A 15902-nucleotide genomic window follows, 5' to 3' on the forward strand; every position below is an offset into this window, starting at 1 on the left:
TGCCAGTTTGTGAAACGTTGTGAAGAGTAAACTGAAAACAAGTGTGAAAAGTGATGCTGAACGCTTTATTTCATTTAATTCATGCAAGTAAAATGTGAAAATGATTCATCTAAACACTGAATTTGCTTTTTTTCGGTTGCCAAACATTCAGACATTATGTGTATTGGCCAATTTGTTATAAAAGCCAGTTTACAAATGTGTGTGTTCTCTGTTTCCTGTAGAATTGTGTGTGTAACAGAACAGAATGGGAAGACAACAGAGAGCTCCGGTCATGTCTCAGTGGAAGTGCCCGGCATAGGGTCCGGCCTGTCCAGCCAGATATTCAGCTACCAGGTCAGAAATGTTACCCTGTTCTCTTACAATCCATGTTTAATGTATTTAGTTGTACTTTTAATGTGATCTGTATGATTGAAAGAAAGAGGTGTATATCTTTTCTTTTGTGTGTGTTTGAGCAGAACCCAGTGCTGGAGGGAGTGAGTCCACAGAGAGGGCCTCGGGCAGGAGGAACCTTTATCACCATATCGGGCAATAAACTGCTGACTGGTCGAGCTAGTGACATCAACGTGCTGCTGGACGACGTCCCCTGCGTCATGTGAGTGATAAACACATTACGCACACCTGAACACATAAGGTACGGTGTGTGTATAAAGCAGATGTGTTTACATTACATTACATGCCCTCTCCCTTTGTAGTGTGTCAGAGGTGCAAGATGGCAGCATTGAGTGCATCACCAGTGCCAGCAACAAGACAGGAGAGCACAGGGTGACTGTACGCTATGGCAGCAGTGAGCGTCATCTCCCTAACAGTGGGTTCTTCTACACCTCAGACCCGAACATCACTCAGGCCATGCCCTCAAAAAGCTTTATCAGGTGTGTATGTGTGTGTATATGAGCCCTTGAGACAAGGATTAACCATATATCGACCATTTTAATCAGTTATTTTCTTTACTTTTGCCTTTTGCAAGTTATTTAATTTTTTATTAACATTCCTCTTATATTCATTCAATTCATATATATATATTAATTATTCAAAAGATGTCTAAAACCAAAAAAATCATGACAAGCATAGTAAATATTTCATTACTAACTTCCTTGCTAATTATTCTATCAATATTTACTGCAATGATGTTTAATACCTCTAACAGGTAATAGTTCAATTAGGATAGTTTACTCGTTTTTCATGAAAACAATATATATGTTTAACCTTTTTTATGTTTACTACTTAAAACACAATAGTTTTACATAACATTGAAACATAACATTGCAATTTTGTTTAAGTTTTAGTTTTTGCTGGGGGTGGTTGCAAATGTGAGATGAACAATTTTCATTTTATATGTTGATTACACTAATTAAAGCAAGCAAAAGAACTTTCAAACTAAAACAAAAATACTTTTAACTATTTTTCCTAGATCTTTAAACTTTAAAATGGTTCGGTTTGACCTGTAACATAACAGGAGGGTTAAAAAACGCTATTAAATTTGTTTAATTGGGCTCATTTGCATAATAAAATATAAATTTGTACTAAATATCACTCTGTTTTGCTGACTTTGTCAAAATGACTCTCTTGGCACAGTGGTGGGCGTGTGATCCATGTGACGGGACACAACCTAGACGTGGTCCAGGAGCCGCGAATCCGAGTGACCGTGTTTCCCTCAGACTCCGTCAGCCGAAAGAAGAGAGGGAGCAGACGGAGGAGAAGAGCTAGAGGAAGTGTTATAAACACAGAGGTCGATCAGGGGCTTCTGTGGAGACAGAGACGTATCATTCCAGAACCAGACTGCCCAGAAAACACCCTGTGCTCTGTAATGAGTGTGAGTAAAGTAAAACCATTACTTAATCACATTGAGTTTGAACAGTGGGAGTTTACTTATGCTTAATTTAATAATCCTATCCTACATTCTCTCTTTCTCTCTGTTTTCCTCTCTTTCGCTCTCTTTATGACTCTTTCAGTTTGAAGAGCGATGTGAGGTGAACACCTCCACTCTAATGCTGTGCCGGACCCCGTCTGTGAGTCCCCAGGTGATTGGTGCTGACATACATGTGGAGTTTCTTCTGGATAATCTTCGCTTCAACTTCAACTCTGTCAGCCAATCACCTTTCATCTACGAGTTTAACCCCACCCTCCACAAACTCAACCGTCACGATACTGACCAGCCTTTCCGCTACAAGCCAGGATCAGTTATATCTGTAGAAGTAAGTAAATGTTTAACTCTTCAGTGAAACCAATTTAATGAAATACATGTAAAAGTGTATTGTACAAGAATGTAAAAAAGTTCATCTAAAATCAGAGAGCGTGATGATTTTTAATGTAACTGAAAAACCTGAAAAGGGTAATAAATGTCTTTTTTATAAATATACTTTGATATACAAGGCATCCAAAATACTTTTAATATGTTAAAAGTCTTAATGTAGAAAATTTGGAACATAACATGGAACATGGAAAAACAGTAAAATAACAACTGTTTATGAACTATTTTAATATCATTACTGTATTAAATTGTCTCTTTTGTTTAAATACCAAAAATATTTATGTATAGTTACAGTAGTGTAAATAATATTCTGCACTTTGTGTATCTTTAAACCCATTTAATACAAATTGGCCTGTATGTTTGTCTAGCCCTGGGTCCATACTTACTATTTATATGTATATCTTGTTATATTTATCATATTTATCAAAGTTGTGTATTCATATTTGATCTAATGTTTAATCAGAGCAATTGATTACATGCTTTTGATTGGATGTAAATGTTTATCTGAGCTTAACCTCATCTTTCTTCTTCTTTACTCCCGTTCTCCATGTTCTCTCTGTTTCCTTTATCTGTACAGGGGGAGAACCTGGACCTAGCTATCTATAAGGAGGAGGTGGTAGCTCTTATCGGTGAAGGTGTGTGTGCTGTTAAAACTCTAACACGGAACCACTTGTACTGTGAGCCACCCCCCGATCAGCCCTCCCCCTCTCACGGATACGGCCGCAAGCGTGAGGGAACTGATGCTCTGCCAGAGTTTACAGTAAGTTCACTAAAAAATTCTCAGTAAAGGTTTTCTTTTTTAGAATTAATGTGTATACTGTTATCTTAATTACTGTGTAATGGTTAGTGGTGAAGGAGAATCAGCTGTCGTTCTTTTGTATGAGTGTGTGATTTATATGTTTGGAAAGTGTGTAACAGGGTTGTTATATGTTTTGCTGCAGGTACAGATGGGGAATTTGAACTTCACTCTGGGTCGAGTAATGTACGACTCTATAAATCAGTCCACCTTCCCCATGGAGGCTCAGATAGGGGTTGGAGTGGTGGCTGCGCTTGTGGTCCTGATAGTGGTGATCATCGTGCTTATTTACAGGTGTGTGTCTTGAGTTTTATTCCTATTTGTTTTGTGGTCAAAAAAATTTAATCTATTAAAAATATAACCAGTGTGTAAGTGTTTGTCATAAGACTATGACATAGATCTAATGATAACGTTTTTCTAACATTAAAAGGTAACTGTTTGTCATACTTTGTCACAGTATAGGTTCAATGGCTCTTAAAAGTGAAATACAAGGTTATTTGGCGAAAACAACATTATGACTTTATGGAACCTTTCCTTTATAATACTAGGAAGAATTATCATAATGAACCACCTATTTCAAAATAGATATCGTCCTTTTTCTATAAAAAAGTATGTAAAAATGTTGAATTATATTTTTTTGTAATGTTTTCTTTTTTTTTTTTAAGAAAAGGATCTTTTATGTTAATCAAATTAGGAATAAGCAAGCCTCATTTGTTAAATATTGGTTGGGGTAAATATAAGAACAATGTATTGTATCAGTTAGTGTCCTATGGTAAGATTCATAACATTTAGCCTAGATTTACTTACTTATCTCTGTAACATGATTCTGTTGTAAGTAACTCTGAACAAGGGATTTGCCTTTAAATGTTTAAACATGTTAAAATCATGTTACACAGAATTGATAGTGTTTCACTTTTCAACTTTTTAGAAAAAACGTTTTTCATGTAATATAGGACCGTTTCTGTTTGTAACACATTTTACCCATTCTGACTGCAGTAATGTGTGTGTGTGTATGTGTGTGGGTATGTGCATGTGTGAGAGTATGTAATTGACAGCCTGGCTCTGTAGTAGCTCATTTCCTGTGAGCAGGGTTAAGGCTTCCCTTTGGTGTGAATTACAGTCACTCATACGAGTTCCTCCACATCTGGAGTCTATTCTGTGTGATAGTAGTTCTCCCAGGGGTCTGTTGTTTTAGATTAGGCTGCTTTCTTATCCTCAACGTGACTTAAATCTCTGTCTCTGACACTCCCTCGCTCCCTTTGCGCCCCACTTCTGTCTCTCTCAGGAGGAAGAGTAAGCAGGCTCTGAGGGATTACAAGAAGGTTCAAATTCAACTGGAGAATCTGGAGACCAGTGTGAGAGACCGCTGCAAGAAAGAGTTTACAGGTGAGAGAGAGGGAGACAGGGAGGAAGGGAGGGGGTAAGAGAAGGTGTAGTTAAGCATGCAGTTTTGAACCCTGGGGATTTTTTTAACTATGTGGAGAGAGTTATTTCTTATTCTTATCTTATTTAAGTGATCATTCTCTATTATTGTGTGAAATGTAGCTTTCCCTGAGAGACAGAGATAACCGTGCTGTTGACCTTTTTACCAGACCTGATGACTGAAATGATGGACATGTCCAGTGATCTGGTGGGCTCTGGGATTCCGTTCCTGGATTATAAGATGTACGCTGAGCGGATCTTTTTCCCTGGTCATCGGGAGTCGCCTCTGCGTCGGGATCTGGACGTGCAGGACTGTCGAAGGGCCACAGTGGAGCAGGGCCTTGTCCAGCTCTCCAACCTGCTCAACAGCAAACTCTTCCTCACCAAGGTAACACCTTGTACTATCTTTCTTCATTTCTGGATGTACTGCACAACTTTTGTAAGTCATATTAGATACACATAAACATACTGGGTATCTCACACTTACTTAGTTTTTCTGATTTTTATGGGTATTGGACACTGCACAAACCTTAAACATGAGCCTCAAGGTACTATTATCATTTGTACCATCATTTGCACAATCTAAAAACAAAATAAACAAGAAAATCAGCTTGAGTAATTGATTTTGTGGTAACAAAATGGGATCAGTAGATGTTTGCTTAGTATTTTTTGCATTCCACCTTAAAGGTCTCATTTCATAGTTTTTTTCATTCATTTTAAAATATCTAGTTGTAGTCTTTAGTATGAATAAATGCTTCGTGAGCTGTTTTTTGTGAGGCTTTTCTTTTACTTAAACATGAAAAGTAAATAAAAATAGCCAGTCTCCAAAAGTGGCCATAACTTCTTGTGTTTAGTTTTTACTTGTGTCAAAAAAAATCTAATGCGTTTGATATGCTCTGACATATCTGCACCATAATCAGAAGGCAACAAATCAGAGACTGTGCCCTTCACACATTAATCTATTCTCTCTGCAACTATCGACTCCAACTTACGAAAAATCTGCAGACTAGAGCCAACCAGCACAGGTTGAGTCAGACTGAGATCATGGCTCAAATCAGGACACAAATCGCAAAGCTTAACCCTGGCTTTAGGTAATACGGATTTGATGGAATTGGAAAAAACATTCAGTACATTTGTTGTTTTTAGGTAACAGTATTTTATAATGTCAGAAACATTAGCAAATCTATTGGATCGTATCTTATTCAATTTCTCAGGCGAAATGCACTGCTTTACTTTAGTAGCTACATGCAAAATAAATAAAAAAATCTAGAAATTGATGTTTGATTAAAAGAATCACTTCAGGACTGTGTTTGGTATGATATGTCTTTTCTTTCTCTCTACCCCCAGTTCATCCACACTCTGGAGAGCCAGAGGACGTTCTCTCCCCGGGATCGTGCCTATGTGGCCTCTCTGCTCACTGTAGCTCTGCATGGCAAGCTGGAGTACTTCACTGATATCCTGAAAACGCTGCTCAACGACCTGGTGGAGCAGTATGTTGCCAAGAACCCCAAACTCATGCTTCGCAGGTGAGCAAATAGGACAGTGTGGCTAGTCAGCAATGGTACAACAGTAATATATTTCTACTAAAATCATTGGATTAACATATATTTTTTTAATGGTTGTTCCATATAGAACTGAGACAGTTGTGGAGAAACTTCTGACCAATTGGATGTCTATATGCCTCTATGCTTTCCTGAGGGTAAGTACAAGTTGAGGAGGAATTCACTTATAGGATTATTTAAATGTCTGACCTTACAATAATTCATTATGCTTACAGTTCTTCAGAAAATTATTCAGTGCATCATTACACTGAGTTCACTAGAATTATCTGAATGGTTCAAAAAACTAAAAACCGAATGCGTTTTTTCCGCCCAGGGGAGCCCAGAAGAAAGGAACACTCATTTTAAAATGTATTACCATATGATATAAACTAATTTTCAAGCAAAAGGGAAAAAAGGTTTGGCCAAGATTTTAGAGTTTTAGAGTTGAACAATTGAACATTCACTGAAGAACTAGGTACACTGAAAATTATTAGGTAATTTTTTTTTTCATATAAAACAGTATAAACTACAGTATGTATATAGCATTGAAACTTTATATTTGTTGATATGTTCTGTTGTGTTAATAAAGATTTTTTTAGTTTCACTGTATGGGTAGCTTATGTAATTGTAAAATATGTTTACAATCAATCAAATTTTTCATTAAAGGACTCTGCAGGGGAGTGTCTCTACATGCTCTTTAGAGCCATAAAGCACCAGGTGGACAAAGGCCCCGTGGACGCAGTGACAGGCAAAGCCAAATACACTCTCAACGATAACCGGCTACTGAGAGAGGACCTGGAGTATCGCACACTGGTTAGAACTCAAACTTATTTTTGTCTGTATTTACTGTTCGATAGAAATATATACTCCATTTGAATTTGGTTAGTGGAGTCTTCAAGTACAGTACACTGCAATTTAGTTTAAACCCATTTATTCAGTGATCGTCTCAGTGAAAATCTTCTGTAAAGGCTTTTTATACGCCCTCCAGTGTGGGTGTAAGCTAGCTTGGGTCTCTGTCCTTGAAAAGCGTGGAATAGCTTTAGCCATATGTTGTGCAAAATCTTAATTAACATTGAAACTTCACTCTTAAGCTCTCTACATCTCATGAGACTAAGTGGCCATTGCCTGTGGGAGTAGGAATGCTGTAATTGGGTTAATAGATGAACAAAGGATGAGATGTTGACCCTAGATATGCACTTGTATTATCTGAAGCATGATGGAATGAAAGAAAACTAACACCACAATACTAAAGAAATAGAGTAGGATTTGTTTTCTTTCAGTTCTGTTCATGGTGAGATTATAAAGAGAGGCTAGCAGTGTTTATACAGAGTTATGATTCAAAGAGTGAGAGATTTGTCTAAATCAAAGACAGGTGTGCAGTTTTAGTGATCAGTGTTTTTTAAACAAAACTTAAGACCAGCATAGAGCAAATAGGAATGTAACTAGACAGTAGAATGAGTGACCTATCAGCTATTACACAGTTAATATCCACCTCCACTGACCTTATAAGAACACTTTGTACTGTAATTACAGACTGTATTTCTGGATCTGTTTCTCTGCATACTTTATTATTTTCCTTTTAGCCTGTCGCTCAATGGTCAGGACCCCTCAGGACCACCACAGATAAGCTATTATTTGGTTGTTATGTCACTTTTAGCACTGTGGTGACCTAACAAGGTGGTGAAGGGTAGGTGTGTGGTGTGTTGGCATGAGTAGATTGGATACAGCAGTGCTGCTGAAATTTTTAAACTGTCACTGCTGGACTGAATAATTCACCAACCAGACATATAGACCAGAGGATGCCCAACACAAACTGTGCAGCTACAGAGATAAGCTTCTGTCTCTGACTTTACACCTACATGGCTGTATATGAGTATCTAATACAGTTAGAAATTAAGTGGACACAGTGTTTAAAAACTCCAGCAGCACTGCTGTATCTGATCCCCTCACTGTACAGGCATAACACACCACTGGCCATAGAACAACATGGTGACAAAGGTATAATAAAGGGAATAAAACATAATAAAGATAAACAGAAGGACTACAGTCTGTAATTATAGACTACAAACTACAAAGTGCTTCTATATGGTCAGTTCTGGTTATTAGATAATGGACAATGGGTGTAATAACAGGGAGGTGTTCGTAATATGATAAATTAGCAGCTCATGTAAATGAATGTACTTGATATTATTTAATATACTTCCTCTCTTTTCTAGACTGTGAATGTACTGATGCAGGGAGTGGGAGTGAATGAGACTCAGCCAGTTGCTGCTAAAGTTCTGGATTGTGACACAATAACCCAAGTCAAAGAGAAGATTCTAGACCAAGTCTACAAGGGAACTTCATACTCCCATAGGCCACACACAGACTCACTAGACCTGGGTAAGAGCAGACTCTATATTGTTGCTGTCCAATAAAAAACAAATATTTCTATTTTTGACGATTTTTAGTTTTCTACATTATTTGAACACACAAACAGTCCCTAACACTGTGTCAAAATTTCTTGATAAATGGACCAATAGAAATTCTCCAAAATGACCTGAAATAAACTCTCTTTACATTGGCTTTCATTAAAAGTTAAGAGAGTTTTGTCTCTCTCCTTTAAAGTTGCTCCTTTGGATATGCATGTTTTTCATTGGACAGCAACAATATTATAATTTTCTTTCACGTTACCTCTGCATTTTATATTTACACATTACATTCTCTCCATGTTTACACATGCACTCCTTAAGCTTGCTTCAGCTCTAATATTCACATGCTGTTCAGTTTGGATTTTACGTTGTGATGTTTTTCAGAATGGCGGTCGGGTGTGGCAGGTCACCTTATTCTCTCAGATGAGGACTTAACATCTGTAGTGCAGGGCAACTGGAAACGCCTTAACACACTTCAGCATTACAAGGTATGTTACATTTTTGTTATGCTGTACTGCCCCACACAGGCAAAGAGGTGTAAATACAGCTACTCAATCAGTGAGCAGGAAGAGTGGGATGACAATAAAAAAAAATCACAAAATAAATCTTTATTCATAACCAACTGAATCCAACCTCCCTAAACTGAAGACCTCAGCTGGTGATCATTGGTTTCTTCCCAAAGACATTGAGGCAGTGACATGTACTGAGTGTAAAACATCACTGACTATTAAAGATCGACCAATCAGTGTATTTTTGAGCTGATTTTTAATTGTTATTTTTTCACATTTTTATTTTAAATATAGCATAAAATTGCTGCTCTTTGTTGTGTAACAGTAATACTACCAGATTTATGTGATTTGCTTTGTGATGTCCTTTTTTCTGACCTTTTATCTTATAGGTTCCTGATGGAGCTACAGTTGCTCTTGTCCCACGTCACAGTAAACATATCCACCATGACAACCATGACTATGTTGCAGGTGAAAGTGAGTATATACACATCTACATACACACATACACATACATTGTAAAAAAGCTATAAAGCCTCTTTATATTGCTCCTTTAAGGTAATTCTTATTAAATGAAAATATTTCACTGTACTTAAACTAGGGATGCATCAAAATGGATAAAAGTGATCATAAATTTTATCAATTTTAGCCAGTTTGTGAAGAGGTAGTAAACCTTGCCAAGCGTGATGCTGAATGCTTTATTTAATTTAATTTATTCAAGTATAGCATAAAAATAAGCTTTAGTCTGCAGTTTGGGTGCTGTTTGCTGGTAGTTTGCTGGCTTTCTGTCTGAGTCGATACACAGCACTGCAGGGGGAGGAGGGAAAGAAGGAGGGAATGTGATTCTGATGCTGCTGCTGAAGAGCAGAAACACTTCAATATGACTTAAAACAAATTAGTCATTTTTCAGTATAAATGATTTAGTCTTTTTACTTTTTTAACCAAATGTCAAGTCATTTTTTCTGTTTTTGTTGGCCAAAATTTTTAATTTCCTGATATTTTGTTGCTAAGTATGCAGTGCATCTCTACCTCAGAATGAAAAAAGCACCCTCTTTATATCCAATTCGTTATATCCATCCACAGAGACACCCATGCTGGAAGATGCTGATGAAGGTGGGGTCAGGTTGTGGCACTTAGTAAAGGCCAGCGAAGAACCAGAGCTGCCCAAACATAGACGGGGCAGTCTGCGGGAGAGAGAGCGGGCAAAGGCCATTCCAGAGATCTACCTCACACGCCTGCTCTCCATGAAGGTGTCTCTCTCACATTTCTTTCTCTCTCTCTCTCTCTCTCTCTCTCTAAATGTGTTTATTCTCATGTAGTTTGTAGAAGTAAAGGAGAATCTACATGTATACAGGCTCATGAGGTCTCATGTTAACTGACGCTGTCTATGCTCTCTTCAGGGCACTCTGCAGAAGTTTGTGGATGATCTATTCACGGTGATTCTGAGCACGAGTCGACCAGTTCCTCTTGCTGTGAAATATTTCTTTGACCTGCTGGACGATCAGGCGGCTCATCACGGCATCTCAGACTCTGAGACCATCCACATTTGGAAAACGAACAGGTACAGCTGTAATCTTAGCAGATGTGGAAATGTGCACAGTTTGTATAAGAAATATTTATAAGAGAATAGGACTATCTGCAGCAAATAAACATAGATGTGGACTAGAGTGAGTATAAAGGGCCCCAGCATTGAGCTGTGGGGCAGATAGACTGTGTTCTCTGGGATGAGTTGGGGTTGAGGTGGGGTGCTGATCATCCTCCATCCTGACCTCTATAACATTCTTTCTCTGTATGCAATCATATCCTCACAGCAATGCTCTAGAATTAGGTAGAAAAACTTTTCTTGACTGTAGATATGATTTTGTCCATATAATTTATCATAGAATATGTAACCTGATTGGGGAAAAAAAACTCTATAAACCTTTATATCAATTATATAATTTCACCTTTTCTTCCAATTCCAGTCTTCCACTGCGCTTCTGGATCAACATTGTCAAGAACCCTCAGTTCATCTTTGACGTGCAGGCATCGGACAATGTGGACGCTGTGCTGTCTGTCATTGCCCAGACTTTCATGGACTCTTGCACTATAGCTGAGCATAAACTGGGAAGGGTAAGACCAAAACTGAAGAATATTCATTAATCAGTCAATTTTTACGTGACTAATATGGCATATTCTGTAACTTGTCTGAAGCACTATTTGGGAATGTAATAGTTATTAGACTAAAGTATGGATGTCTGAGCCTGATTTGTTACCTTTTACTTATTTTTACTCAAATTTTTAACATTTTTTTTTCAGGACTCCCCTATAAACAAGCTGCTGTATGCCAGAGACATTCCTCGATACAAGCAGATGGTGGAGAGGTAGGCCTTATAGATCTTTTGTTCTTTCTGTAGAATCATGCACAGAAAATTTCCAACTTTTGTGAAAAACCATTTACATTACATTAGAGTTGAGAAATGTAATTTATGCTTTGAGGCATCACTTGTGGACACGGTTTACACATTCCTTTCTTAACAATCAGATTCACAAAGATTACAAAGTTAATTCTAGACCTGTATTTGTTTCCACCTAACTAGCAGTTAATATAGTGTCAAGTTTAATTTTTTTAATCAGGCAAATTGATCACCATTCTGTCTTGGGTATGAAATATGTAAAGGTATATGTAAATATTATTGAACAACTTTCCTAGATGAAGTTAAAAACAACTAAATAAGTAATATTTTTTATAATATCTTATTGAGATATGGTGTATATTTAAGGTTTGTGTTTACTTGTCAATTTTTTTAACAAAATGTCTGGGACAAAGAAAAATGTTTTTTCTCCTTGTTTCTCATTTTTTAAGATATTATGCCGACATCAGACAGACCATCTCAGCGAGTGATCAGGAGATGAACTCTGCACTGGCGGAGCTCTCCAGGGTATAACCTCTAATTACATTTCTTTGTAAAATTTTACCTTATAGTTTATATTCAGAGATGTCCTGTGCCCAGCACACTTAAACTAAAGTGTTAACATTACTTTTCTATTTAAGAACCATGAATATGTTATTCTGTTACATTACTTATTTCTACGATTTGTGATCTATATTGTGCTGATTTGTGTCCTTAGAATTACTCAGGAGAGCTGAATTATCTGGTGGCCCTGCATGAGCTCTACAAGTACATCAACAAATATTATGACCAGGTGAGATGGAGGCTTTAAAGGCAATGCACTGATTAAAATATGGAGTTTGATCTACCACACTAAATATTGTGCATGAAATGGTGCACCACCATTACACATATTAGTGTAGTAGTTAGAGTATAGATGTGTGTGGTTTCAGATGCAAGCATTCGATTTATCTGGAGAGCAAACACTTTAATGAGTGGGTATGAGTAAGTGAGTAGCTTAGACTAACATTATAGCCAGTTATTTTATTTTTTTATAAATATAGAGCAATGTTATTTAGAATGCCTAACCAACATACATAAACGAAGCATATTAGACATATTTACATTTTTTTTTTGTAATATTTTTGGCACCCTGTAACATTTCTTTGTGTGTTTGTTCGTTTCAGATCATCACGGCCTTAGAGGAGGACACCACAGCTCAGAAGATGCAGCTTGGTTATCGACTCCAACAGATTGCAGCCGCTGTTGAAAACAAAGTGACAGACTTATAACTGAGAGATCATGGAGAGACAAAACTTTGGATGAAAGATGGAAGAAGAAAAAAACAGAAATGGGAGAGTAGAAGAAAAGGGGTGCACAGGTGGATGGACTCACTAAATGTAGAGACTGCAGAGGAAGAGGTCGTGAAAGGAGGGACTTGGTTACGTAGAATGAACTAATAAGTTGGTTGTAAATGATGGAGCACACACAATGTCACTTTAGATATAAAGAAAAAGACACAATGTGTTACGTGATTATACACGGTTCTTGTCTTTTGCTGTGAGGATGGTGGAGATCGGTGGGGTTGGAAGCCGCAGAGACTCAGCATCTCTTTCAGAATGGTGGGAGAAACCTGCTATGAGCTCAAGATCTGCTGCAGTGTTCTTGTGACCTCACCACTGTGTGTGAGGTCCCTGCTAGAGGAACAGCAGAGTGTGTGTGTAACAACATTCGTCTTCGTCTGTCTCCGTTGGCCTCGTTGTTAGATGATGACTACTGGAATATCTCTCTGAATCTAGAGAGGGTGGCGCATTTCCGGTTCCAGCCAAGTAGATATAGACTTGACTCTCCTTTACCCCTCATTGATTGGTGAAATCAGAGTTTGCTGATCTCATGCAGTTTTGACCCAGAAAGGCATCTTTTGAGGAGGATGCCTGAAAACACACCTGCTGTTGAAACGGAGAACAATGGGTCACATCAAAATGTCTTTCTCTACCTCCTCAAAACATTTCATTGTTTTTCCAATCTTTTTTTTCTCTGTTTGACTGACTCCTTATCAGGGACCACCAGTATATAAACACTACACCCACCACCAGTACAGTAGTGCAGAACTGTGTTTGTACTTAAGTAACGAGAAACTATTGGGCATTAGCTAATATTGTTTTATTTTCTTCTGTCTAAAGCCACTGGCAAAACGTGAAAGAGAAATTCCATGGGTGTAAATTGTCAATTTAGAATATTCTCCTTTTACATTATTATTTATTTGATTTTAGAGTATGTACACTTGCATCTTTTGGCCTCCGCCACTGTCGGTCACATATCCGTCCAAGTCATGAAGAGGACCTGTGACGTTGAAAAATTGGCAACAGGTCTACAGGCCTTGGGACGTTCCAGGCAAGAACTTTCAGTGAACTGAGGATGTTCTGAAGAACATCTCTTCTCTAGCACTAGAATTCGGACATTTCGTCTGTTCTGTTAAGGTACTGAAATGGAGCTCTTGCGTGAGAGTCACTGGAAGGATTTCGTTGTACAACATAAACCTGCAAGACTGAACTTTCTTTCTGTCTGTATGATTAAATGACTGTATGACTGTGCTCTGAATTTGAACATGGTTATGAACTATGTTCAAACATTCCTTTTATGTGGTATGAGAGAAACTGATCTTGTCAGATTAGGTTAGTGTTTTAAAAGTGTTTTGTCATGTCCAGTTCACACTGTTCACACTCTTTTTGGCAAGTGTTTAGATTATGGAGTGAGCTTTTTAAAGCTTTTACCGTTCTAAATTAAAGCAGAATGGTGGTCAGTAGATTCTACTGAGAGACGTTATTATGAAAAAGAAACCTGAATGAACCTAAAACCTGTATGGTAAATAGAAGTGAGACAGATCTGGTTATGATGGTATGTTAGAGCAGTGATGCTGGAGTTCCCCCTGCTCTGTATGATTTAGCGTTTTCTCCACTGCCAACATACCATACCTGACCCAACTAATCAATTCATTAACAAGGGTGTGTTAATGGAAACAAAAACACTAAACTCTGCAGTGCAGGGGTTTTGCAGATCCAGAATTGTGCATTAGATTAACAGATTCCACATGCAGTTAGTGTTGTGAACATGTGAACAGGTGTCAGTGTGAGATAAAATATGTGCAGAAATCATCAGAGGGAAGTAAAAAGCTATAACTGTTATTAGGTTGTATAAATTCTTATGTGTAGACTAGAGCAGGCTCGACCCTAAACTGGTTTTATTTTTTAATATTTTGTTAATATCATGGTAAATAATGATTGTCTCCCACCAGTAGCTTCTTACCAACAGTATGTGAAAATTTTTACAAATTATATTGAGAGGTAATAAAAAATTCTAAATCTAACTCCATGTGTGTTTTTGATCTTATTTGACACAACAGTTCAAATTTGCAGATTGTTTGTCTTACTGTATGCTGGTGATTTTTAATCTTTAAAATCTGAATTTTGTAACCCTTTCCTTTATGTAAATCAGTGTTTCTGAGTTCTCTGAGAGCTATTTTTGTCATTGCAAGGCTCACTTGCACAGAGCAAACTCCAAAAGTTTGAGGGTTTTTTTTATCAGTCAAATTGGCTCCAGTCCACACCTCCAAACTAGAAAGACTCCAGGTATGCTAACACTTGATTCTAATTAGCTTTTTTAGGGTCATTAATACACTTTTATCACTAACACTATGAAGTTTTTATGGTTGTTTTCTATGGAGCCGTGAATGATCCTATTTTTTTGTGGGTAAACACTGGCATCTAGTGGTGACATAGGGTCTGTATAATTCACATACCTGCCATTTTATTCCTTTTTAATTGCATATTTTAATATTTTAATGTTGATGATGGAATTTTGTTATTTCTTTAAGTCACTATTTTAAGATACTGTCCTATTATTTTGAGATACTGTCATTATTTTGAGATTTTTCATCATATTGACATACCAAGTGGTAGTTTTGAGATGGCATCTCAAAATTGAGAAAATATCTAGTTATTTTGAAATACAATCATTATTTTTGAGATAATTATTAAGTCTTTATTTTGACATACTATCATTTTTGAGATACCAAGTCATTATTTTGAGATACTAGCTCATTCTTTGGAGATCATTATTTTGAGGTACTTAGTTATTTTTGAGATACTGTCTTGTTATTTTGAGATACTAATTTGTCATTATTATAAGTCTTTTATTTTAAGACAGTCATTTTTTTGAGATTACTAATCGTTATTTTGATATGGTAACTCAAAATTAAGAGAATATATTTAGGTATTTTAAGATAAAATTATTATTTTTGAGATACTATTATTATTTTAAGATACTAAACTGTTATTTTGAGTTACTAAATTAGATTATTACTAGAGTTACTAAAATCATATTTTGAGACACTGATTTGCCATTATTTTGAGACACTGCCATTATTAATTTGAGATGGTATCTCAAAATTGAGAGGATGTCGCTAGTTCTTTTAGGATAAAATTATTATTTTTGAGATACTACCATTATTTTAAGATACTAAATCGTCATTTTGAGATGCTATCTTATTTTATGAGAAGTCATTATTTTGAGATACTAGCTTATAATTTGAAGGGGTCATTATTTC

The 15902-nt window shown here is 36.9% G+C and overlaps 2 protein-coding genes across 5 annotated transcripts in view; one reads left to right on the forward strand and one right to left on the reverse strand.

The window, feature by feature from the left end:
* The window catches only part of plxnb1b (plexin b1b), a 110434-nt gene extending 95771 nt beyond the window's left edge, over positions 1-14663 (forward strand). For both annotated transcript variants that reach the window (XM_007253326.4, XM_015606903.3), the window contains exons 20-41: positions 222-333; positions 456-592; positions 693-869; positions 1573-1810; positions 1950-2192; positions 2826-3008; positions 3190-3338; positions 4330-4430; positions 4637-4854; positions 5814-5992; positions 6099-6165; positions 6674-6820; positions 8224-8389; positions 8803-8906; positions 9317-9401; positions 10008-10174; positions 10325-10485; positions 10889-11036; positions 11223-11287; positions 11770-11845; positions 12036-12110; positions 12484-14663. In XM_007253326.4, the coding sequence (XP_007253388.3) occupies positions 222-333; positions 456-592; positions 693-869; positions 1573-1810; positions 1950-2192; positions 2826-3008; positions 3190-3338; positions 4330-4430; positions 4637-4854; positions 5814-5992; positions 6099-6165; positions 6674-6820; positions 8224-8389; positions 8803-8906; positions 9317-9401; positions 10008-10174; positions 10325-10485; positions 10889-11036; positions 11223-11287; positions 11770-11845; positions 12036-12110; positions 12484-12588 (3103 nt within the window). In that variant the 3' untranslated portion in view covers positions 12589-14663. The remainder of the gene's footprint in view (positions 1-221; positions 334-455; positions 593-692; positions 870-1572; positions 1811-1949; positions 2193-2825; positions 3009-3189; positions 3339-4329; positions 4431-4636; positions 4855-5813; positions 5993-6098; positions 6166-6673; positions 6821-8223; positions 8390-8802; positions 8907-9316; positions 9402-10007; positions 10175-10324; positions 10486-10888; positions 11037-11222; positions 11288-11769; positions 11846-12035; positions 12111-12483) is intronic.
* Positions 1-15902, reverse strand: part of lhfpl4a (LHFPL tetraspan subfamily member 4a) — a 168200-nt gene that overhangs the window by 43975 nt on the left and 108323 nt on the right. The window lies entirely within an intron of this gene.

Source organism: Astyanax mexicanus, chromosome 5 (assembly GCF_023375975.1).
Source record: "Astyanax mexicanus isolate ESR-SI-001 chromosome 5, AstMex3_surface, whole genome shotgun sequence".
NCBI classification, from domain to species: domain Eukaryota; kingdom Metazoa; phylum Chordata; class Actinopteri; order Characiformes; family Acestrorhamphidae; genus Astyanax; species Astyanax mexicanus.